At 32.8% G+C, this 27,589-nt stretch overlaps 1 protein-coding gene across 1 annotated transcript in view; it reads left to right on the top strand.

Annotated features, from left to right (window-relative positions):
* LOC114328983 (fasciclin-1) overlaps nucleotides 1–27,589 on the top strand; it is a 319,916-nt gene that overhangs the window by 266,017 nt on the left and 26,310 nt on the right. Inside the window, exons 7-9 of the mRNA XM_050658656.1 lie at nucleotides 8,267–8,527; nucleotides 21,889–22,109; nucleotides 24,916–25,078. Coding sequence (XP_050514613.1) covers nucleotides 8,267–8,527; nucleotides 21,889–22,109; nucleotides 24,916–25,078 — 645 coding nt within the window. The remainder of the gene's footprint in view (nucleotides 1–8,266; nucleotides 8,528–21,888; nucleotides 22,110–24,915; nucleotides 25,079–27,589) is intronic.

Here is a 27,589-nt window from a genome sequence, read left to right as displayed (position 1 = left end):
AAATATACAAGGTGTTCCATTAAAAAAACATAAGTTTGTGACACTCTGTCAATACAAGCGGCCCTGTATATTTGAAAAATGGTCTCATCTGTGCCCCAACTTTTACCTGTATAACTTTTTTCGTATCTCTTACGACAAACGAGTAACTGGACTTACTCGCGCTAATGCCCCACCCTGTATATTATACAAGGTGTTTCATTGGGAAACGGAAATACCTTAATGGTGAATAGAGGTCACCGAGCCGGTTCTAGATATAGTACATTTTTTGCCCTACCGACTTTTATAACCGAGTTACAGGGTGTTTTATCGATTTTGCCCATTTCTTTCCTAAGCCATAACTTTAGAACCACCCTGTATATTTTTTTGATATTTGGTACACGTATGTCTCATTCAAATCCCAAACGACCGACATACTAACCATAAGAAAACTCCAGGTCCGGATTAACAAAAAAATATTAAGTAATTGTGACCTTAAAACAACACCCTGTATATTGAAATTTTGAAAATCCGTTTGCATATCTGAAAAGATCACAAAAAAGTAAGTTTAATGGTTCGCTTCAATTTTTCGGCCAGACAATTTTATGACTTTCATTTTGAAATTATATTGAATTTTTTAAGAACTTTGACATTAAAAAGCAGATATTATTAACTTTTAGTTATAAATTATTTAAGTTAATGAATAAATACTACTTTTAAAAATAATCAATACTTATTTACCACATTGGAACGACCCAATTACTAATGATAAAAAAAATCCAGGTCCGGATTAAGAAAAAAATATAAAGTAATTGTGACCTTGAAACAACACCCTGTATATTGAAATTTTGAAAATTTGTTTGTGTATTTTAAAAGATCATAAAAAACTGCGTTAAAATGTGCCTGTCAAATTGTTGCGCAGATAATTTAATTACGGCAATTTTGAAATCATATTGATTAATTCTGTCAAGGTCACAAGAAGCTACCAGAAAAATGAAGAACAATCCCAATGTAATTAGAAAATCGATTAGAAATATTTGAAAACGAGCAAGGAAATGCATCGAACAAAATGGCGGACATTTTGAGCAACTGTTATAGTTCAAATATTTTTAATTTATGTTAAATTGTTGAACTGTAACGAAGTTTTGTTTTATTAGATATAGCAGTTTTTTTAATTCTTTACTAAATCATTAAAATATCCCAATTCTCGCAATTATAATTTTTAATGATGTGCATATAGCTACAAATCCAGAGAATCTATGAAGCCACCGTAGTAAATAAGTAATAAGTATTTTTAAAATAAGTATTGATCCATTAACATTAAATTATTATTAAAAGTTAACAATGCCTGGTTTTTAATCTCAGAGTTCTTTAAAATTTCAATATATTTTCAAAATTGATGTAATTAAATCCACGGCGAAAAAATTAAAATAAGCTTTTAATCACAGTTTTTCATGCTCTTTTAAAATGCGCAGGCAAATTTTTAAAATTTCAATATACAGGGTGTTGGTTCAAGGTCACAATTACATTGAATTTTTTCTTAATCCGGACCTGGATTTTTCTTGTCATTAGTAATTGGGTCGTTCCAACGTGGTAAATAAGTATTGATTATTTTTAAAATGAGTATTTATTCATTAACTTTAATAACTTATAATTAAAAGTTAATAATATCTGCTTTTTAATGTCAAAGTTCTTAAAAAATTCAATATAATTTCAAAATTAAAGTTATAAAATTGTCTGGCCGAAAAATTGAAGAGAACCATTACACTTACTTTTTTGTGGTCTTTTCAAATATGCAAACAGATTTTCAAAATTTCAATATACAGGGTGTTATTTTAAGGTCACAATTACTTTATAATTTTTTGTTAATCCGGACCTGGATTTTTCTTATGGTTAGTATGTCGGTCGTTTGGGTTTTGAATGAGACATATGTGTACCAAATATCAAAAAATATACAGGGTGGTTCTAAAGTTATGGCTAAGGAAAAAATGGGGAAAATCGATAAAACACCCTGTAACTCGGTTATAAAAGTCGGTAGGACAAAAAATGTACTATATCTAGAACCGGCTCAGTGACCTCTATTCGCCATTAAAGTATTTCCGTTTCCCAATGAAACACCCTGTATATATACTCTTTCGTGACTGGTCTATTTTTCATTATTAAGGGACCACTCTATATAAATCCTCGACTGTCAGTGACAAATGTCCATATTGCGAGTTGTGGAATTAAGCAGAGAAATATAGAATTTGAAGTGCTCGATAATCAAAGTTTGACATAACTTTTTGATGGTATATAATAGCGCTAAAGAAAAACTCCGGAGAGAGCAAAAACTTAATTAAAATCGGCGTATATTTAAAGCATCTGATAGGCTGCGAATTTATGAAAGTTGCCACAGTCAAACGAAAATATTAGTTACACAACTATAAAAAACAATCTTTTAATATCTGAACTGATACATACAGGCCTAGATCCGGCGTGCCAAAAAAGTTTATTAATAGCAAGCTTTACTTTTACTTTTTCGTGTCTGGATCCAACTACAGTTTTTCTGCCCAATATCTGGCCACGTCTACACCCTTTGTATTTGCGAGCCATAAATCATCAAGGGTGCACTGTGATGGGCAAAGTCTGTATACCCTCAGGTGCTCCACGTTCTGTATTTCCCCACGTTCACAAAGTGCGTCGTTATCTGTCTTGATGCCCCATTTAATGAGGTTCTGTTTTACAGGGGCAACACCTGTGCGTATGCTGTTGAGTGTCCGCCAGGTTCTCCAGTCCAGGTTCATTCCATTAGGTCGTTCTGGATGTAGGGGGAACAGTTCGGGTGGTTCGACGCTGACATTTCTCATAAACCTTTTCCTTGATTTAAGTCGGCTGATTCCTGGCGGTTCGTTAAACCCGTATAATTGGTGCCTTTCATCGAAAGTTTGCCTGAACTTCTCCACATATTGTGAGGCGCATCTGCGGTCGTCTGGTGATGCGAATCCAGCTGCCCGGTACAGTAGGGGAAGAGGGGTAGGCTTCATGCAACCGGTCATTATTCTACATGTTTCATTTAACGCCGCGGTGACTTGTTGGGCGTATATAGATCTACCCCAAACGGGACAAGCATATTCCCCTGTTGAGAAACATAACTCCCCAGCTGTTGACTTTAAGACCTGGGAGTTTGCACCCCACTTGCTCCCTACAAGTTTCCGGAGAAGGTTGTTTCTCATAGAAACCTTTTGTCTTGTGCTCTGACAGTGGAATTTATACGTTAGTGACCGCTCTAGTATCACTTCAAGATATTTGGGCCTATAAGTATGTTCCAAGCGTTGTCCCTCCCAAGAAACATTCAGTTTTACATGCGCCAGATGGTTGTTGAGATGGAATGCGTATACTTGGGTTTTTGTAGGGTTTGGTTTTAATAAGATTTGTTTGTAGTAAGTTGACATCATGTTTAAAGCTTCTTCCATTGTCGACTCCACTTGTGTGAGTGTTTTCCCCTTTACGGCGATACCAAGGTCGTCAGCGTAAACAAAACTCTCAGTCTGAGGGTGCATTGGTTGGTCGTTGTGTAGATGTTAAATAGGGACGGCGCCAGAACGCCTCCTTGAGGTAGGCCATTTCTTTGAGTTCTCCATCTGCTCTTCTTTCCATTTAGCACAACGTAGAAGCGTCTATTACACAATAGTGATCTAATGATATTTACCAGGTCATGGTCAAGCACAGTGTTATAGATCTTAGTTAGCAAGGTTCTGTGGTTTATCGTATCATAGGCCGCTGTGAGGTCTATCAAGGCACTCCCACTATCTCTTTCTGTTCAAATCCCTCCTCTATGTACTCTGTTAAGTTCAGCACTTGGCCTGTGCATGATTTACCTGGTCTGAAGCCTGCTTGTTGTGGGATTAATTTTGCATCTAATTTTTCCTGGATGTGGTTCAAAATGAGGCGTTCATACAATTTATACAAATGGCATAGCAGAGATATCGGACGGTAGCTACCCGGTAGTTCAGGGTATTTCCCAGGTTTCAGAAGGGCTACTACTTTTGATTTACGCCACAGTTTTGGAATCTGGTAGGTAGAGCGACAGATGTTAAATAGATCGAGCACCCATTGTCTCGCTTTTTCCCCGGAGTGTTTTATCTGCTCTGTTAGGATTTCGTCCACCCCAGGTGATTTTCCATTTTTCATACAGTCAATACCATTTTTGAGCTTTTCGATGGTAAATGGGTTTCGCAAGAGAGTTGTTTCCTGGTCTTGAGTTCTTATGATCTTTGGCGTTTTGCAACGATAGTTTGCTTTGCCATTCAGAAGCAGTTGGTAGGCTATCTTATTTGGCGTTATTGCACATGGCTCTTTCATTTCTGTGGGATCACCATTAAGTTTTTTGATCATATTCCAAGCCTGCTTACTACTGTGCATCATATCCATTTTACTTAATGTCTCGCTCCACCGTTCTTGTCTGGAGGCGCTTAGTATTTGCTGCAATCTCTCCCCTATCTCTGCCGTAACTTCACTGAATGGGTCTTTACTATATTCTTCGGTGTACTTTGTCATAATGTCTTTTGCTTCGTCATTCAGAATAGCAAGCTGAAAATTTGTTAATAGCTTAACGGTGTCTAGTCGGACAAACTTTGATATACGAAAAACTGGAACAGGGGAAGTTTTAATTGTGGAACAGGTTACAGATTTGGAACGTCAGACTACGAAAACGTCTCATGTATTTTGTCGGACAGAACTTCCAAGTGATTTTTTACCCTTTCATTAAACTCTCATGCAAAAATCAGACTTTTATTTACCATCAAAATAATTCCTGTCATTTGACATGTTTTACGTGTCGGACTTAATAAAATGCGTAACATATATTATGTCGGACAAAAATTTTTTCATATACATATTATGATTTCATATATATTATTTATTTTATAAAGTTTGCTATTGAATAAATTTAAAAACAACCTGCTAGTTTTCAGAATCATAAAGTTGTCAGGATGACACGTTCCACAATTAAAATCACGTTCCACAATTAAAACTTTCCCTGTTCCAGTTTTCCCATGCATCAAAATTTGTCTGACTAGACACCGTTAAGCTATTAACATTTTCAGCTTGTTATTTATTAATAAACTTTTTTGGTACGCAGGAGCCAGGCCTATACGTAACACAGAACTATTTATAATACTTGATTTTATTCTGGAATTATTGGATGGACCCGGACAATTTGTACTAATTATCTGAAATACACAAAAACAATAGTCTATCACAAATAACTCTCTTATTCTCTTAATGATACTTTTACAAATCAAAATGATTCAGCGAGCTGTCTACCACAAGACACAAAGCTTAATAGTTTTTTGAAGAAAAGTCAAAATAACCAATTAGCGTTGATTTACCATTACTCTGGGCTAATTAGCAAAATACAAGGAAAAGTTATTTACCAGTAATTTTATGCTTATTAGCTTATATTATATTATTTTATGCTTTATGGATTTTATTAACCGAATCTTATGATGATATATTAATAATATAGGTATGCAAATTCCGCAGATCGTGTGCTACTTTTTTTATAATCAAAATAGCGCCCAAAAATCGTGTTTTTTTCAATTTTTGCTCTATAACTCCAAAGATTTTAACTTTACACCAAAAACACTCCAATAAAAATTCACCGTAATTAAATTCTGCATAGAGACGTCTTTTTTCGATTTACTTCGACGAAAAATTTCCCCGGGAAATGCAGGTTTTTCCAACAAAATTTTTAATTTTCCACTAAAATTTTAGATAAGTAATTGTTTATTAATAATTAAATAACTTAGTAATGTAAAAGATCCTTTCGCATAGATTATAATTCCAGAAGCCGATCAAAATTGAATGAACAGTTTAGCAACAATTGAAATGTTAATTAAAAAGTTACGGTCGCTATAATAACCACAATAATTATGATACGTAAGAATAACTTTGATTTTTGTATAAAAAACACTGTACCTATTTAATGCACTTTACGTAATTGAAATTGGACTATTTAAGCGGCCTCAGGAGTATTTTAAAATTATAAACAATTTTTTGGCTTATAAACAAATAGAATATCTCGGGAAATATTAAATTAATTTAAATTATGAAAACGGTATTAGAAAAAAAGTGGCAGGACACTTCTTTTAAAAGAAAAAAAGTTTAATTGTGATTCCTGAGATACAACCGGTCAAAATTGACTGGCATTTACGGCAAAGATATAAACAATACGATCATAATTTTCACCTAATTACGAACCATCACCTTTTTATTTTTGTCCTCTTTCTTCACATAAATTTTCATATCTTTAAAATACTCATAACATATTTATTATTATAATAAAAACTATCGTTACTACGAGTGAAAATTGCCAAAAGTAGCAAAATTCTAATCAAAAATTAGGTTGCAGAAAATGTAATCTCAAAGTTCAAAATCGGTATACGTTAAAAAAATGCATTTTCTCGGCTTCCCATGGAGCAATTTTTTTCATTCTTTTTTTGTTCCCAAGTAACTCGAGTAGAGCCATCTAACTAACGCATTACTAAATGTCAATCTTGCATTTGATTTATTAATAAATTAATTTATTTATAAGAAAAGAAAACTACATATTTTTTCCAGCTGTAGGCTTTTTTTAGATAAACTTACTACAAGTGTACCTTTTAACGTTAAAAACACAAATATTCTCATTTGAAAGCTGTATAGTTATTTAAACAATCTTTATTTAAACAAATTAAAAATTTTTGTTATAATAAATAAATTAATAACAAAACAAAAGCAACTTTGAGATTTAATAATGCGTTAATTGGATGGCTCTACTCGAGTTACTTGGGAACAAAAAAATAATGAAGAAAATTGCTCCATGGGAAGCCAAGAAAAATCATTTTTTTAACGTATACCGATTTTGAACTTTGAGATTTCATTTTCTCCAACCTAATTTTTGAATGGAATTTTGTTATTTTTGGCAATTTTCACTCGTAATATCGATAGTTTTTATTATAATAATATATGTTTTATATGAGTATTTTAAAGATATGATAATTGGTGTGGAGAAAGAGGACAAAAATAAAAAGGTGACGGTTCGAAAATTATGATCATATTGTATATATCTTTGCCATAAATGCCGGTCAAGTGTATCTCAGGAACCACTCATCCCAATTAAACGTTTTTTCTTTTAAAAGAAGCGTCCTGCCTTTAATTTAATTTATTATTTCCCGAGATATTCTATTTGTTTATAAACCAAAAAAGTGTTTATAATTTTAAAATATTCTTGAGGCCGCTTAAATAGTCCAATTTTAATTCCGTAAAGTACATTAGATAGGTACAGTGTCTTTTTATACAAAAAGTTATTCTTATGTATCATAATTATTGTGGTTATTATAGCGACCGTAAATTTTTAATTAACAATTCAATTGCTGCTAAACTGTTCATTCAATTTCGATCGGCTTCTGAAATTATAATCTATGCGAAAGGATCTTTTATATTACTGAGTTATTTAATTATTGATGAACAATTAGTTATCTAAAATTTTAGTAGAAAAATAAAAATTTTGTTGGAAAAACCCGCATCTTCAGGGGAAAATTTTCGTCGAGGTTAATCGAGAAAAACACGTCTCTATGTAGAATTTAATTACGGTGAATTTTGTTTGGGTGTTTTTGGTGTAAAGGTAAAATCTTTGGAGTTATAGAGCAAAAATTGAAAAGAACACGATTTTCGGGCGCCCTTTTGTTTATAAAAAAAGTAGCACACTATCTGCGGACTTTGCATACCTATATTATTAATAAATGCAGTCATAAGATTCGATTCCAGCAATAAAATTGCTGGTAAATAACTTTTCCCAAAAACGGCCTATCCTCCGATAATCTGCCCAGACTACATTGCCAGATTTATACTATGATTTACAATAAAAGACCAATGATAGAACTATGTTATAAAAATATCTTTTAATACCTGCAAATGTTTTACATATTTTGCCTTGGCATCTGCCAATGCCTTTATTTTTAAAATTTTGTACTAGTTGGTTATACTTAATTACTCTATAAGACAAAAATATGCACAAAGGTTAGCTTAGTACTTAGTTTAGATGATAGATGTAAGCTTTGCTTAAGAGCTTTCAAGTATCCACTGGATAAAGGCCAATAGGTACTCATACATTTTTTTAATAGAAAGCCTTAATGAGCAAGGCAAATGTTTGCTTTTAATAGTTACAAGACCTTTATCAGTTGGATATTTTTAGAACTACTTAACCTATTAGTTGTCTAAACCACACTGTCGCTGGTTAATAATTCTCCATAATTGTTTGTGTCTCCAGGAACAAGACGGTCGCATCCTCAGCAACTTCTTTAAAGCTATCAGCGATTCTGGTGCAGCTGGTGAGGATTTCCTTAGGACTTTGGACAAAGGACATGACATTACCCTATTTGCTCCTTGCAACAAAGCGTTGGAAGGAGATATGGTTTTGAACTCTATAATCCAGGACAAGACGAAGTTTATGGATATTCTTAGGATGCATTTGGTGGTTGACAATAGGTTGTATGTTGAGAAGATTCTGCAGGAGGAAACTCATGTGAGGGTAAGTTTTCGTAATAATTAGTGTATGAAGCTCGAATCAGGTACTGCTAGAAATTAAAAAATGTATAAAACATTTAGAACTTGGTTTGGTATTTTAGTCTAATAATATTTATCTCATTGTTGATTGTGCTAAAAAATGCAATGAATACATTTGCTGTAATATTTTAATACATCAATGACTCGATAGCCCTATATATCTCTCTTCACTCCTCACTCTCCGTATGAAGTGGATAGGTCATCATAGTGTGTTTTGTCCGTCTAAAAAGATTTCAATCTCTGGGCATTTATTTTAACGGGCAGTACCTATCTCGGCCCAAGAAACAGGTAGGTCTTTTAAAAATGTCCCAAGTCGGCGCAAAGATTAAAACGGCTCGATATAAAATATTCAGCTCGGCTCGATATTAATTGTTACTATCAAATAATTTTACATCTCAATTAGACCAGTAAGGATAAGCGAAAAAACGTCTATTTTTGGATGTGAGAGGTGGCATTAGGCTTTTTGCAGATAAGTTAGGTGACACCTTCAGTAATAATAATTGACTTATGCTCCTTCTCAAATATGCCCGGAACATTAATAAAAAAATTAAAATATTTAAAAATTTCGAAAAACATCGATTTTGTTCTGCTTTCTTTGCTTATAACTTTAAAACGATTCGTTTTGGAACAAAGTCGTACAGAAATAAAATAAAGATAATTGAATTTTGTATGATATACGACTGGTAAAAAATGTCTTAAGGTATTACCTTTTCTGGAATATAGCAATAAATACAAAATAAGGGGGCAAAATAAGTTTGTTGTTATTCAATATTTTTTAACCACTTTGGTGGCACTTATAACCTTAGTAATTCGCTTAGGAAATTATTTTTAACATACTTAAATCATGTACCAAATTTTATTAAAATCGACCTAATAAATTTTGCATAATAAATTTGCAATCTAAATGTTTTTAAAAAAGTTCAAATTTTTTAAAATCTTTCTGAACAAAAAGTAGACCATTTAGAAGTTGGCTAATTTTTTTACATATAAAGAGGTGCTCTACCTATCTAATACAATATACAGAATTAAAATCGGAATATTTAAGGGGCCCCAGCAATGTTTTAAATTTATAAACAATTTTTTGGCTTATAAACAAATAGCTTTTTTTAATAATAAAAAATTAATTTTTAGCAATGCAAATAATTAAAACCGGTATAATTTGACTTAAACTTTCAAATGCTGTCAGCAGAATTGCTATTTTATTTTTAATCAAATGTTATTCGCTTTCAAAAATTGCATTTCTCGATTTTTTGAAAGTTCCACCGCGTTTATCTCGAAAACTATGTATCCTACGAAAAAACTTGTAAGAACATTTTTTGCTTAGAATTACCCAAGAAATACAAAAAATGTTTTATTTTGCGAAAAACCGATTTTATGTAATTCCTCAAGTTCTTGGTTTATAACAATCTTATCGATATCCGGATCAACTGTTACCCAAACAATTCGTGTTCTACGGGTCAAAATACATAAAAAAACTTAAGTAAGTCCATCTAAATAAAGAGCCCGTATCGCCCCCTCCTGGCCACAGCACTAATTTGTTTATAAGCCAAAAAATTGTTTATAACTTTAAAACATTGCTGAGGCTGATTAAATAATCCGATTTCAATTCTTTAAAGTGCATTAGATAGGTGGAGTGATTATTTATATGTAAAAAAATTGACAAATCTTTGTATGTTCTAGTTTTTGTTGTGCAAGATTTTAAAAAATTTTAATTTTTTAAAAAAGTTTAGATTGCAAAATTATTATTCAACATCTAGTAAGTCAATTTTAATGAAATTTGATGTACGGTTTTAGCACATAAAAAATTTTCTAAGCGAATTATTAAGGTTCCAAGTGTAACCTAAGTGATGGAAAATCATTGAATAAAGACAGGCTTGTTTGGCCCCCTTATTTTATATTTATTGCTATTCTGCAGCAAGGGTGATAAATTAAGACATTTTTAACCAATCGCATCTGATAGAAAATTTAGTTATCTTTGTTTTATTCTTGTACGACTTCGTTCCAAAATGAATCGTTTTAAAGTTATAAGCAAAAAAAGTAGAAAAAAAACGAAATTTTTTGAAATGTTTAAATATTTTATTTTTTTTATTAATGTTCCGGGCATATTTGAGAAGGAGCATAAATCAATTATTATTAACGAAGTTATCACCTAACTTTATCCGCAAAAATCTGAATACCACCTCTCACATCCACCAAAAACAGATCCTTACTGGTCTATTAATGTGACTCAAAGCATTTAACCCAGTCATCATTTACAATCAATGAATTAATTTAAAATGAAGATAACGACGACAATGATCATGAGTCTGGATCTAAATTTTTTTCTGATTTTGAGTGTTATTGTTAAATTTAACAGTAAATACTTACCACTACAATTTAGAAACAATAGAATTTGTAATTTTCTTTTATTTTTGCACTAATAATTATACAGAGTGGGCCAAAGAAAAGAGTCCACCTCGATATTTGGCAGTATTTATTAGATTTTAAGCAAATAAAAAAACAGGTCGATTTTTGATCTAAGGGGACACATTTGTACGATACATACATCTGTCATTTGTCAACCCCCTCCCTTCCATTTCCCCCACCCCTTATTTTTAAATAGGGAATAGGGTCGTGTGCTACCTTATTTGAAAGGTTATTCAATTCTCTATTCAGTAATATTAACATTGACCTATTTATTTATACAGGTTGTCCAAGAAAAATTATTTTGAATTAAATTAATTGATACAAAATGAAGAATGTATGCAATTTATTTAACTCAAAATACATTCTACTACTGACAGAAAACAGAGAAAAATGTTTATTTGGCAGATATATTGTTTTTCGCTTAAATTAAATATTCAACCTACCAAGAAGCAGATTGGTGGCAGCTTGAACATTAAAATTAAGCGAAAGGCAATGTTTATTTTATTGTGAATTGTTTTCTTTGGCCCACTCTGTATATTTCTTTATAAATATAAAATGCATTATCAGTTAAAACCGTATTTTTGTTTGTCTTCCAGTGCTTCCAATATTGGGAGAATACGCTATTACCTTTCTCAGCACAGTGGACCGTTTAAGTCAAAGCTTCCATTCCTAATCCAAAATAGTGGCAAATTCAAGAAATATACTATAATTTGTTTAGTGCATATGACCAGTATGTGTAATTTTGAACTATAACATTACAATATATTCCTTACTATATTAGGTAAACTAATTTTGAAATCAGGACCTATCCAAACATTCCACTTACATGGAGACCCAATCAGTGGCTTCTAACGGTGAGTAACTCATAGCAGGAAGAGCTTGACGCCTGGAAATGGGATTATTATAATTAATGTTGACGTAGACCATTGCAGCGTCACCTACTTGCCAGGGTTGGAGGATTCCCCGTCTTGATTTCTGGATTTTGAAATTTTCATGTTTGCCTTTAAACTTTTACAGCGTGAATGAGCTCCCACTTACTGATAGTATTCATGATTTTTATTGCTATATCGATAAGCTGACCAGGCATTGAAAATCAAGTAAAATCTACATTGTTTAATACAAAGAAGAGACTTATAATCAGTTTAATAATAACTTGTGTTTAATAATTTTAATAATACCGTTTTATTTATATTATTATCCAGATTTACCCATAAAGCTCTCACTCCCTCTAAGAGGAAAATTCACTCATCCCAGCTACCTAGGGTATCAAAAGGATTGAGCTCTTGTGGGACTCTTTCCATGTTATCGAGTCCTAGGTGACTTCGTGCGCCGGAGTATCTCCCAAAAAGTTTCGTACGCATCTGGACTTCGAGAGTAGTACAGCTTTCTGCATAGTCTTGTAAACATGTTCATTTAGACCCAGCTTTTTGATGTTTTCTATGAGGTTCTTCGGAATGACTCCAGTAGTAGAAAGAACAATAGGTATTCTATGGGTACTTTTCATTCTCCATTGTCTCATTATTTGTAAGATCTCTTAAATTGGCAATCTTTCATTGTGCTTAACAAGCAGATTATTGTTGTTAGGTATCGCCACGTCTATTAATGTTGTCGGCCTAGTAAGTTTGAGTAACTAAGCTAGTAACTAGTATGAGATCCGGTCCATTATGTACCACTCGTTGGTCTGTGGCCACATCGAGATCCCAGTATAGCTTTTAGTTGTCGTTTTCAAGCATTGTATCAGGAACGTATTGATAATAAGGGAGATGGTAGGTCTGGAGAAGTCCAAGTTTGCTAGTTAGCTCTTGGTGGAGAATCTTTCCTACTGTCGTTTGGACCTGAGGATCTTTGACAATATACTTCAGGTAATTTCTAGTTGGAATAACCAAATCCTGAATGGTAAGTAGGAAACCCTCTGTCTCGGTAAACAACTTTCCTGATGTCAACCAATAGTTTGACGATGAATTGTCGACATGTTCTTGATTAACCTCATGCAGATGTTACCCATGCAGAGGCTTACCCATCCAAGTGCGCATTTTTTCTTGCGTGCGCCAGAATTAAGAAACTGGAAATGTATCCTTTTTGAATGTTTTAAGCAATCTGGTAAGTTGCACCCATCAGAGGAATGCCTTTAATAAGAGCCAAAGGTTCTTAACTGATAGATGGCGAAACCAGAAATTTTTCATATCCGTCAAATCAGAATTTTGTTGGATCCCAACATATTTGTTATTAAATAACTCAAGGAAACTAGACCAATCTCGAAAATTAGCTGAAAATGTGGGTATGTTAAGCTTTGGAAGTCTTACTGTACTTTGTAGAAGGTGGATTCGATTGTAAGGATATATTTAAAAAAATAAGACGACAATTTCGTAGGATTCCTGATCAATGGCCACCTTAAACTTTGATGCTCCGGAAATTCCTCATTGGTTATTGATCCGATGATGAGGTTGTGACATGTAGGGAAATCTCGATTAACTGCTTCGACTTCCTCTGTCAGGGCTAAGAATAATGATTAAAGAGTATCATTGCTTGATGCTTGAATATTTGTCTCATAAGCTTCTTTAAATTTAGAGTATGCCGTTTGGCATGATAAGTTGTCTTTGTTTACTTTGCCGAACATTGTGACATAAATAAACGCGAAAGAAATGAGTAAAGACAAAAAGATTTAATTGTTTGTACGATACGGAATTAGAAATTCAAATATAATAGATAATGTACTGATATTATACACAATGTCAACAAAATTAAACAAATCAACCACAGAAGATATGCTCTAGATTTGCAGAAGAAAAATGCGCTATTTTCTTTCCGATAGCTTCAACACTCAACAACCGAAAAATACTCGAAAGACCTTCTTTAATTCAAATCTTTTAGCGACTTATTAAGATAATTCTATTATTTACCTATCAAAATTTCACATGCAAACCCCTCTCACTCTACGTCACTGGTCCATCTGCCCACTCGCCGTTCCAAATCCTAATCTGATGATTATCAAATGCTACGGGAAGGTGTTTAATGCAAAATAATTGAATTAATTTATGACACTGTACTACATTAGTATGCCACATGCATGGCAATGAACTTACGTCAACGTAAAGTAAGTTGTTGGGGTGAGTATTAGACTTTCTAATGGAGAAAAGGGTGTAAGTATTACAGTAAATAAAGAATACAACTCTCGCAACTATTAGTATAAGAGCTGTGAGACATTTTTGAGTAGGTATTTTAGGCAACCTGAAAATTTTTCAGGTGACTCTTCTATGATAGCCTAATACAAAAATGCCGGTCTGGCTGGAGGGTAGCGGTTATTTTCCCCAAAAATCCCCCCAAAGTTAAAAAAGGGTAAAAATTGTTATTAAAAAAATATCATTGATATAACTTGAAAGTAAATTTAAATATTCAAATATAAAGAAAATAAACAGACCAGGCGATTTGAGGGCGATTTTATATCTGCAAGATACTTGCATGGGCGCCCTAGGATTATTTTCAGGGGGTGCATCTGAACTTCAGAAGATTTCATCTGAATCTGTACATACTATTAATGAGTATAAAATATACAACTATACATGCATAGCTATGTACATTCCTTCCGAACAGGGAGGTGCAATTGTTATTGTGACAGTGTATTTTTTAATTTTAAAAATAAATATTCTAAAAAAGACACTTTTTTTTTGGTGACATTATCCAATTGCCATGTGATCAAACTAAAAACTATAAACTAAATTAATTCTGTGTCCGAATCTTGTACTTCTTCTTCAAACTTCTCATCTGAGCTTAAATGCTCATTCTCTTCTTCTTCGTCAGACTCTCCTCGAGACTCAGATTCCTTTTCTACATGATCTGTAAATACCTAGTTGTAATATGTATTTAGAATTAATTAAAAATTAATCAGTGATTAATTAATTAAGTTGCTTCGTATTCTCTGTCCTTTTATACGGAGTCGAAGCCTGGACAATCACGGGCGCATCTGAAAAAAGACGCATTGTTGAGGTGTGGTGTTATCGAATAATGTAAAAAATATCATGCACCATGCACAACACTTAACAAACAGGGAAACATTAAGAAAGATAAAAAAGGCAAAATAAGAAATACTCAACACTATGAAGGAAAGAAAAATGAGCTAAAATAAATATACATTCTCTTCTTCTTCATCAGACTCCCCTCGATACTCAGATTCTTCTACCTGATCTGCAAATATTTGTAATATGTATTTAGAATTAATGAAAAATTAATTAGTGGTTAATTGATTGAGTTGTTACGTATTCTTACTTATATAACCAATGCTTAATACTTTTCCTTATATAACCAATTACATCACGTTTTTTATTTCTTAGTATATGACCAAAGTAGCTCATGTTTCTTTCCTTCATAGTGTTGAGTATTTATTTTGCCATTTTCATCTTTCTTAATGTTTTCGTGTTTGTTACGTATTCGATAACTCCACATCTCAACAACGGCAAGTATTTCTTCAGATGCGCCCGTAATTGTCCAGGCTTCGACTCCGTATAAAAGCACGGAGAATACGTAGCAACTCAACTAATTAATGATACAACTATTTACAGATCATGTAGAAGAGGAATCTGAGTCTCGAGGGGAGTCTGACGAAGAAGAAGAGAATGAATATTTAAGCTCAGATGAGGAGTTTGAAGAAGAAGTAAAAGATTCGGCCACAGAATTAATTTAGTTTATAGTTTTATACCTTTCTACCTATATATTTATAATAATAAATTTGTCTTTTTATATCATATTTGCAAAAACTATTGTATAGTACGTATTATTTTTGTTTAATTAAAAAAAAGTTACTTAAAAAACTATAATACATATATAATAATTACTCTAAGCTTTCGAGAAACAACAACATGGATATCGCCAGGTTATGTGATTTTTCTCGAGCGAACGGACTCGCTCAGCTACAACAGAGGACGCAAACAGCTATCAGTATACGATCTTTCTCACACTGCTGCTTACCTATAGCGCTTTTCATTTATATTCACGCGTAATTTGTTTGATCACCTGGCAGTTGGAAAATTTCACCAAAAAAAACCTCCCTGTCTGGAAGGAATGTACATACATAGCTATTATGCATGTATAGTTGTATATTTTATACTTGTAATAGTATGTACAGATTCAGATGAAATCTTCTCAAGTTCAGATGCATCCCCTGAAAATAATCCTGGGGCGCCTATGCAAATATCTTGCAGAGTTAAAATCGCCCTCAAATCGCCTGGCCTGTTTATTTTCTTTATATTTGAATATATAAATTTACTTTAAAGTCACGTCAATGATATTTTATGTAATAAAAATTTCTTACCCTTTTGTTTAACTTTAGGGGGATTTTTGGGGAAAATAACCGCTACCCTCCAGCCAGACCGGCATTTTTATATTAGGCTATCATGGAATAGCTACCTGAAAAATTTTCAGGTTGCCTAAAATACCTACTCAAAAATGTCTCACAGCTCTTGGACCATATAAATTAATCACAAAAAAGTTTAATAATTGTTTTAAAAAATTTTTAATTGTGAGTAACAACATTTAGTTTGAACCTTAATGATGACTAAATTACAAATCAGAAGATTAATTTGCAGTTATTTACGAATATCTTCAAAAATCGACACCATAAGACACAAAGTAAACACAAAACTGTGTTTGATTTAGGAACCAATATGGAAAATCTGCAATTAAGAAGCTATAGTCCCCAGCTCACCGTCCTTTTTTGAAAATGATTACAAAAATCTTAAAAATGGTTTTAACTGCTTCGTTTGAGCGAGTCTACCACTTTGTCGGACAAAAAAATGGAGCGATCGTTGAGTCCGACACCCGCAAGGTGTAACTCTAGAGCGGTAGTTTTGTTATTACAAAACTCCTAATTTTCAATTGAAAGTATTTATAATTAATTACAAAACATTGTCGATCTATTGTCCGACAAATTTGCAGCCTTCTTTAGTTCGCCAACGTAATATGTTAATTATGACAGGTTATGTATTGCGATTACAAAATTTTGGACACAAATCAATAATAGATTGGAGGGTCCTTTATCCAAATATGACACTGTCGGATAAAAATTGGGTATCGTAATGCCAGTCCGATAAATAAATTTCAATTAATTAAGATTAATTATTACTAAGGAGATCGTCTATTGGAAAAATGGTTTATTTTCGAGCCTACATCTCTTTTTAAAGGGAAAATCAGTCTTTCACTTCCAGGCCAAGTTGTGGCCGATATAAAAGGATTGTCACTGTCATGCCATTCAGATGACAACGAAGTAAGGAACATAAAATAGATGTTAGAATGTAAAGAGAGTTGCCTATAGCAGGAAATAAAAGGCTCCAAACAAGTTTTTAACGGGAAAATGAGTAAAACAAATACAGGAAGATTAGGTAGTACTAATGAATAATTATTAAAGGAAATAGAATAAAATAATTATGTAAAAATAAAATACCAAAGATGTGACATTTATAACGTTACACCCATTTTACACGTTATACGTTAATCTCATTTAAAACAAATTAATATCGATTACTGCAATAAGCCCGAGAGTGATGAATGACATTACTAGTATATGTATACCTACTAAAAAATCATAATTTATAAACAAAAATCGACCTGTTTCGGGATATTTCTCGAAAATCGCCAATTCTCGAAAAAATGGAATTTATTCCATAATTTTGCCTCTCTTTATATATTCTCGATATTCATATCGTAATTTTTGCTTTAAGCCAACTAAGGATATTATCTAAGATTCGTCTATTAAAGTTTATGGAAGTTTTTTATTCAAATAGGTACCTCCTAAAAAGATCCTCACAAAGAAAAACCTCAATATTTGAAACTGCCATAGTTCCAAAGAAAATCCCGACCCCTTTGTCTTCCTAAGACGACTATGTGTAAAATTTTATTGCCGAAACTCTCACCCGCAATCTACGTCTTATTCCGCACAAAGATTTCGAATAAATACTGCGTGGAGAGATTGAAAGGACTAAAAAAGGATAATTGAAAGGACTAGAGAAGGATAATTGAGGCCGAAGGTCAGAGAACTGTAAGAGACAAGAATTTTCCAGTTCCGTGGGAATCGCTGACTCATCAAATCGACTTGGAAATCTCTTTCCCGAACTAGAGTAAACAAAAACTCGGATAAATCAATGCAATCACTGGAGAATTGAGGTTATGGTGTTTTTTGCTACTTTGTAAAAATGGGAAAGCTGTCCTGGCGGATCTGAAAATCTACAAATTCAACAAGTTACGTAATCACATCGGAGATAATGTTATTTTAGGAGATATGTATTCTTTGCAGACAATGGAAACGTTTATTTTTAATGCGCGTGGATGTTTGTCCAATTTATTTTATTCATCTCAATTGATATACCTTCATCAGTATACAGTATGGCGCAATAGTATGGAATAAATTCATTATTCGTTTGAAACGGACGATCCGTAACTTAACGCCGGGGTTTGTCCTGGTTGGGTCAGAGAGAGCAGCATATGTGCCTACTGATGAGAGACTAATAAGTTTCGAAACCGGTAACCGGTAGAGGTACTTGCTGCACTCTCTGATTGAACTAGAATATAATGCGGATGCGGCTGTAGTTTCGTGTTGCAACGAAATTGAAAATGGTTATTCATTTTTGATTTCAATATTCATTTTAGTACTTTTGCCGCATACTGTATGTCATGAACAATGTATATCTATATCTATAACTGTTTCGGAAATATTAAGTGTTTTTAGACTTATTGCAAAACGTAAGACTAAAAAAAGAAAATTATCTGAGTACCGAAATTTGCTATAACACATTGAAAAACACATAAGTGATACTGTTTATTTCTTGATAATGCAAAAAAAAAACAAAAAAATACATTAATGTGAATGTTGATGTTCAACATGCTCGTCGCGAACGTTTTGGCAACACCCTGATCATCTTCAATAGAAATTTCTTCTAACTTTGAAATCTTGTTTCTTATGGCGACCATTCGCTGGATAGTAAATAGACAAAAATAATAAACAATATTACTTCGTTACAGTTCTACGGGAAGAGGTGACCATTAGTAAATCGGCCGGAAAAAGGCTCAAAATGCTTTCAATGCATTTGGTTATCCATTCTAATAAATGGACAGAAGTATCTCATGGATACCTGGCGTCCACCGGAAGGAATTTTAACGACGAAAGACGAAGCGCTAAATATTCAAAGATGTTATTTTTTCCTTATGTTTCGAAGTGAAAAGAAATTTTTAACCCCTTTTCACACACTAACGGTTGATAGAATAAAGCCTATAGAAAAATTATTCGACTGACCTGATGGACACTTCACTGCAATATGGCAAACTCCTCTCTGTTCTGGGCTTGATGAATTAAGCCATTCCCTGTTGAGTGGGTCCAATCTCTGATGCTTCGGAGCCAGGATTTTTTCTTTCGTCCTATACCTATACCTGGAGCTGCTCAAATTCCCTATGGCGCATGATGTGTCCTAGATATGACGTCTTTCTAATTTTGATTGTATTGACCAGATGAGGACGTGTGTTCATTCTTTTCAGTACTTCTTCATTCGTAGTTCTGTTGGTCCAGCTTATTCTTAGCATTCGGCGGTACATCCACATTTCGAATGATTTCAGTTTGTTGACGTCATATTGTTTTAATGTCCAGGTCTCACAGCCATATAGTAATAGCCCTAATAACACCAAATATTCCTGGAATGTCCTCAAAAGCACAAGAATGTCCCCTAAATGTCCCAGGAAAGTCCTGTGTCAGCATTTTAAACATTCCTTGAATGTCTTGTTGGAACATTCCATGAATGTCTGCGAATGTTCTTTGAACATTCACAGTATATTTTTATACATTCCCTGGATATAGTCGCTGATGTGACATAATACCTCCGATTTGTTTTTTTATGAGTTTTGTAAGAGAGACTAAAAACTTTTTTTACGGTCACCTATTTTCATATGATATTTTTTGACATGTTTTGTAGTAAATTCAACTATCTATTTACTACAAAACGTGTCAAAATTTACATATGAAAACAGGAGATGACCATAAAAATGGTTTTTCTTCTTCTACAAAATTAATGAAAAAGCAGATAGGAGGTATTGTCACAGCACCGACGATATACCAGAAGTATATGTGGCCATACCAAATAATACATCCTTGATAAATATAAACATTTTTATTGCACAAAATCTTGTCATATATTTTTTTCCATAATCATCACTACGATGATGATTCATTGTATTGAATTGTACATTACAATAAATTACAATCTGGTCATACCTGAACAATCAGCAATTTTAATTTAACCTAAATTACTACTGTTCCTTAAAATGAAGAGCTTACCCCATAGCGTCTCTTATCTAATCTAACAGGCACACAAGCACTATGCTCTGCTTTTCTAATCGCACTATTACATACACAGGCACAAAAGCACTATGCTCTGCTTTTCACTATCACCTATCACTCAAACACAAGCACTATGCTCTGCTTTTCTAATCGCACTATTACATACACAGGCACAAAAGCACTATGCTCTGCTTTTCACTATCACCTATCACTCAAACACAAGCACTATGCTCTGCTTTTCTAATCGCACTATTACATACACAGGCACATAAGCACTATGCTCTGCTTTTCATTATCACCTATCACTCAAACTAGTTCAAAAGGCTTTGTCCTCTTCAATCTTCTAGTTTGCCCAGTAGTATCGAGGAGTTGGATTTCCTCAATATTCTTGTAGGTACTTATGAAGTTGTTGCTCCTGACTTCCAACTTTAAACACAAATCCAGCTGTAAAATATTTATGTGCCTGAAGGCTTTTGTATGCTTTCCTCTGTTGCTTAGAGTAGTAATTGTGAGACTCCAGCAGATATGTATAAATATCTATAATAGTTATTTGGTGGAATGCACTTTACTGTAAAATCAAATTCTGACTGAATTGTATATGAATCTAAATCCCCAATTATTTTCAGCTTCAATAAATATCTAAAACAATAAAAGAAATAATGGTAATGCTTACAAAATTCATGAATATTGATAAATATCAGAGAAAAATGCACAGTAAATAAAAATTATTTCCCCTACCTTTCTCCAAATATCTGGAGTTTACAATAATAATTTCCTTAAATAATCACTTTGCATTGTGGTAAAGTTTATAAAGTTCACAAAATACAGCAAACGAAATCCAAATGGCAAATGAATCCAAAATAGACAAAATACTACGATAGACAATGAAAAATAGATATTACAACAAACATAACCTCTGTAACTTTTTGTATGCCAGCCAACCAGAACCACGTCGGTTTGGATTGCCTAATACATAGATACACGCGCGGCAAATTTGAAAATGAACGCAAATTTAATAGTAAATGGCCTCTCTTAAAATATAGGACATTGGTGGTATGTTCATACAATGTCTTGTGGTAACATTCCACCAATAATTTAATCAGATGTTCACCGAATGTTCCTTGAATGTCCAGGACATTCAAACATTAATAGAACTTTGATAATACGTTCCTGGAATGTTTTGTGTTGTTAGGGAGAGACCACACGTAACACTTTAGTATTCTCAATCTTATAATCACACATCACATCACATTATATCATCACATTACATCTTCTAATTTCTTTTGAATGGTCTAGCTGACTATTTAGCTCTCTGCCCAGGTACCTATATGAGACTTTGGGAACTCTGAAGGGTGATACCATTTATTTGTATATTGGGTGTAAATAATTGTTCAAGGGGGTTCTTGTGTAATACCATGATTTTGGTTTTGGTTTTGGAAAGGTTTTGGGGTTCTTGTGGAAAACCATGATTTTGGTTTTGGTTCGAGGTCCGTTCAAACCAAACATCTTTAATTGCTGCCAAATCGCATCGCAATAAATTATGCAGTGTCGCGTAAAAGATAAGAAAGATAACAGGATGTTAATAAACCAATTTATATTTGTTTCAGTCCTTCCAGGCTAATACGCTCAACAAGGGCAAGAACCTGTACTTCAACGTTGTAGCTGTTGGCACAAACAGGACTTTGACTGTAGAGGGGGGTGGTGTGAACGCCACTGTTATTCAGCCCGACTTGGCCGCCACCAACGGCATCATCCATATCATCGACAGAGTTCTAGGAGTACCTTACAGTACCGTATATGACAAGCTAAGAACAGATCCAATGCTTAGGTATGGATTTTTTTTTATTTGCCCATAACTCAAATTTGTTTTGTTAGTTAGATTTGTTAGATTATTATTAAACAGTTTATTAAATTTCTTCTCTGTTTTAATCAATAAAACAAATTCTCACTTTTTTCAATTAACTTTCAACTCAATATTGCACTTACATAATCTCTACCCAACCCCACGGGTCTACCCCAAAATCCCAACAGCCAAAATCCCGACAGCCACAATCCCGACGGCCAAAATCCCCACACGCCAGAATCCCGACAGGCCAAAATCCCGACAGGCCAGAATCCCGACAGGTTTGGTAAGTTTCTTTTTAACATATACATAACTACATTTATTTCTTGTTTTTTTGTTTATGGCCATCTGTTTTTTATTTTTTGTTACTAAACAAAAGTATTTACCATTTAATATGAACTAATTTTCTAAATAAAATTTCTAACATGGGTATATGAATTAAATTATTTTTTTTTGTCCATATATTATAGTCCAATAATATAATATGTATAATCAAATCCTGAATTCAAGTATACTTTCATATATAGACCAGGGCGCATCTGTAAAAATATTAGTACATTTGGACGTTGAGAGGTGACTCAAATTTTTTTGCAGAAATTGCTTGAAAATGAATCAAATTATAATATTTGAGTTATCCTCCCTCTCAAAAAGGTCCGGAACATTGTTTAAATAATCAAAATGTCAAAAAATTAAGGAAAAATTCGATTTTTTTCTTAGTTTTTTGATTATAACTTTAAAAGTATTCATTTCCGAGAAAAGTTGTACTGACATAAAAGTTGCGTAATTAAATTTTCTACAATATAGAATTGGTTAAAAATTTAAAAAATAGTCACCCTTGTTGCAAAATAGCAATAATTGCGAAAAAAACATACAAAAACAAGTATTCGCATTTTACGTTTTTCAACCATTCATGCTACACTTAGGACCTTCCTATTTCACCCTAAAAAATTTTATGATACAGTAAAACAATACTGTAAATTTCATTAAGATCGGTTTAATAGATTTTGCAAAATAAATTTTGCAATCCAGCTTTCGTAAAAAAAATTAATTTTTTCAAAATGTTACAGGACTGAAAATAAAGCAGATAGCAAGTTGAAAATTTTTTTGCGTATAGAAGTGTAGTGTACCTTTCATTTGCAATTTTGCAAAATTAAAATCGATTAACACCACGGCGTCAGGAATTTTTTAAGTAAACATTAATTATTGGTGCTACGCGCAGGACAGCGGATAGTTTGCTCTGATTGGGCATTCCAATGACCTTTGATAATGATTGATACATTTTAATTTTTATTACATTTCGATATAAATAAATAAATTTGTTTATTGCAAAATAAAAACACATACTCTATCCTTTGAAATAACACTTTTATTAGCAAAAACTTTGTTTGTTGATATATTTTAACTTAAATAATAAAAGTTTATTATTTTTAAACATATGCAATTGTTTGAACAATATTTCACAAACAATAATAAAATTAGTTTGATTTTTGTGGAATTAAAATATTAAAATACAACAAAATATAGAGTAAGAAAATAATATATTAGATAAAGATTGGAAGAAATTTTGGTGGAAATCAACTTGTGTGAATCGAACACCGCTGTCCTGCGCGTAGCACCAAAAATTATTGTTTATTTCAAAAATTTTCTGACGCCGTGATAATTAATCGATTTTAATTTTGAAAGTTGCAAATGAAAGGTACAGTACACTTCTATAAGCAAAAAAAATTTTAACTTGCTATCTGCTTTATTTTCAGTCCTGTAACATTTTGAAAAAATGAATTTTTTTTGCGAAAGCTGGATTGCAAAATTTATTTTGCAAAATCTATTAAACCGATCTTAATGAAATTTACAGTATTATTTTACTGTATCATAAAGTTTTTCTGGGTGAAATATGAAGGTCCTAAGTGTAGCTTAAATGGTTGAAAAACGTAAAATGCTAATACTTGTTTTTGTATGGTTTTTTCGCAATTATTGCTATTTTGCAACTAGGGTGACTACTTTTTAAATTTTTAACCAATTCTATATTGTAGGAAATTTAATTACGCAACTTTTATGTCAGTACAACTTTTCTCGGAAATGAATACTTTTAAAGTTATAATCAAAAAACGAAAAAAAAATCGAATTTTTCCTTCAATTTTTGACATTTTGATTATTTAAACAATGTTCCGGACCTTTTTGAGAGGGAGGATAACTCAAATATTATTATTTGATTTATTTTCAAGCAATTTCTGCAAAAAAATTTGAGTCACCTCTCAACGTCCATCTCAAAACAGATGCGCCCTGGACTAATAATAGATATTATCATGTCACTTACAACCTTCCATTTCAGTAAGTAGTTATAGCTTTTATATTATAAAATGAAGTGTTTAAATAATTTTTTCTTCTAAAATACATAATAATAATTTACATGTCGGGATTTTGGCCTGTCGGGATTCTGGCGTGTCGGTGATTTGGCCGTCGGAATTTTGGCTGTCGGGATTTTGGCTGTCGGGATTTTGGGCGGCACCGCTTGTTAACATATACAACATTTTCCGTCTATCCCATCATACCCCCATTAGCATAATTTGAGCAATAAATCATTTTAGTAGAATTACAGTTAGACTGTAGAAGGAGCCCATTGTAGCGGAATCATTTACTTACTTGTAACCGTTGACTTGAAGATGCTCTGCATATTATAGAGAGCGAAACCGGTCGTCGGGAGTTAACAATAAATGATTGCGAGTACATACGTCTGTCTTTTACTTCATTTTTTTTTTAAGTTTGTCAAATTTAATTAATTAAATATTTCTAGGGACACATTCAACTTGGGCAACCTTCAAACTTTCAACCAGCAGCTGAACAACACCGATAAGAGATTTACATATTTTGTTCCAAGAAACAAGGCTTGGTATGATGCTAAAGTTGCTCTACCGTCCGCTATTAAAAAGCTATTCATGAGAGAATACGCTTACCATGTAAGTATCAATAGGCATTTTTTATCATTTACTAAATATTCACATTTAAGTTGGAATTTGACATATGAATATTGACATTGAATAAATTCGTAATCAATGGGTAAGAGGCCAGGGAAAGTAGGTGTTCAGGAAAGAACATCAACATGGGATTTACGAAAGAACTTATTATATGAGGTCTAGCATTATTTTGGAAGAACACTAGGTTCACGCGTTCTCACGTTGTGGATAGAATTCTTGTCTTTTGCCAATTTTTTGGCAAACTCTTCTCGTCGATTGTAGGACATAAAAAAAAATTAAAGTCATCACTTAAATATCATCATCCCATCAGCAAAAGAACAACAAGGTTTTAAGTCGGAAAGATTATGCACCGACGCTATATTTATAATAAGACAAGTGAGACAAGAGAAATCATTAGAATACAACAAACCGGCATATTTATGTTTCGTGGGCCCTAAGATTGAACGATAAAACGGCAACTTATTGGAGGCATATAGAAAAACAGTGTCATGTCTACACAAAAACAGGAAGAAGAAGAAGACTAAACTACACTAGACTCTATGCTACCAGACTGGCATCCTTGATATTAATGAAATCTCACTAAATATGTCTTTGAGTTTGAGTTAACAAAATGAGATTAATAACTTTGTAGGATAAGCAACTTCTTCATATGATAAACTAATACCGGATCACCATCGGTGTGGGTAAAGTTGAAAATCGGACTATAATTTTTTTTTTGAGAGGAGTTCTTTACTGTTGATAGTTTTTGGACAACCAAGGCTGCTTTATCCATTAGGCAATAGAGGCAGTTGCCTAGGGCGGCGAATTATGAGAGGGCGGCAAAAATAATGTACAAAAAATATTTGTATATTTAAACTGAATGCTTTTGTGCATGCTCAAATGGGTGTGTTCAACTTAATAACAGAGAAATGGCCGATTTTAAGGGTATAATGCTGTCAATATCTTTTGTTAGTACTGCCTGAAAGACCTTTTAAACGACCGCACTGTTAAGGCCGCGTCCCGCCATCAAATAATTTGATCAAACTGGTTTGAGCAAACTGAAACTGACAGTTAGTGACGTCACATCCTGAGTGTTCATTGTGGATAATAATGAAAAATTTTAATTTTAAATAAAGTACAAACAAGTTAGACAACTCAATACAAAAAATTTGATCAAACTAGACTTATAGTGATAGCACAGATTTTTAGAATTTCAAAAAAACTGCAATTGTGACGTCACTTTGACGTACTTCCGGAGTTTGCTCAAACTGTTTGATCAAATTATTTGATGGTGAGACGCGGCCTTTAAATTTCGATTACATTCAAACTAAGCAAGATATTGTGCAACAAAAAGGACGAATAACGTATTTTAAGATACACAGATACACAGATTTAAATGCATCGTTTTGCTTCTACAATACCTTTTACTATAGTTTATTTCTATGTTCAACAAGTTGGACGAGTTTAAAATGTATGGTTTTGAAAAAAAATAAGATCAAATATAGAAAGCATTTTTAATTTTTTTTTTAAATCTTCCTTTAAATGAAAGAAAAATAAAATTGTTATCTAAATGAAAACCTACATTTTTGTACGTATCTCTTTATCACTTTCGAATTACATGGAGAAAAAGGAAGATTTTTAAGAAAATTTAAAAATGCGCTCTATAATTTGATCTTATTCTTTTAAAAAACCATTTATTTTAAACCCGTCCAACTTTTTGAATATAGAAATAACACTATAGTAGAAAGTATTCTAGAAGAAAAACGATGCATTTAAATTCTGGTGGATGAGGGGTTAAATATACTTCTCATTTTTCCTTAAAATACATTAGTCATAAGTTTTTTGCACCATATTTCGCTTAGTTTGAATGTAACCGACATTATTTAACAGTTCTCGTTTTAAAGGTCTTTTCAAGCACTACAAAAGGTATTCGTAGCATTATACCCTTAAAATCGACAATTTCTCTGTTATTTTAAGTTGAATACACCGGTTTGAGCATGCACCAAGAAAATGTTTTTTCACCTACCATCTCTTTTTTTTTATTAAAACTAAAAGATTTATGAAAAAATGAATCTCTCTGATTTTTCATAAATTACAAAAATATTTTATATAGTTTTTTTCGTTAGATGCCCAATTTTTATGGTATTCCCAAAAAACAGTCTCCGAAAAGTGTCATTTTTCAATGGAAATGGCAAATTTTTAACCACGAATAACTCAAAAAGTATTGAGTTTTCAAAAAAATTTATAAAACAGTTATTGCTTAGCATTAGGTTCTCTGGCCACTTCCGGTGTTAGTTTGACAAAAAAAATTCCACCCCCGAGAACGGGTGGAAACCATCTCTAAGTTAAAATCATCATAGGATATAGCGTAGACTTTGTTTCTTGAGCTATTCCCTACTTACAGTGAAAATATCAAGTAAATTGATGCAGTAGCATGGAATTCGGAGCCAAATACCCTCACTGACTGCACTAATAGATACCTACATCATTCATACATGAATGCATTCACTTAAA

This window comes from Diabrotica virgifera, chromosome 8 (genome assembly GCF_917563875.1).
Source record: "Diabrotica virgifera virgifera chromosome 8, PGI_DIABVI_V3a".
NCBI lineage: Eukaryota > Metazoa > Arthropoda > Insecta > Coleoptera > Chrysomelidae > Diabrotica > Diabrotica virgifera.
Note: the sequence above shows the minus strand (reverse complement) of the source record. Positions and strands in the feature narration are given on the sequence as shown.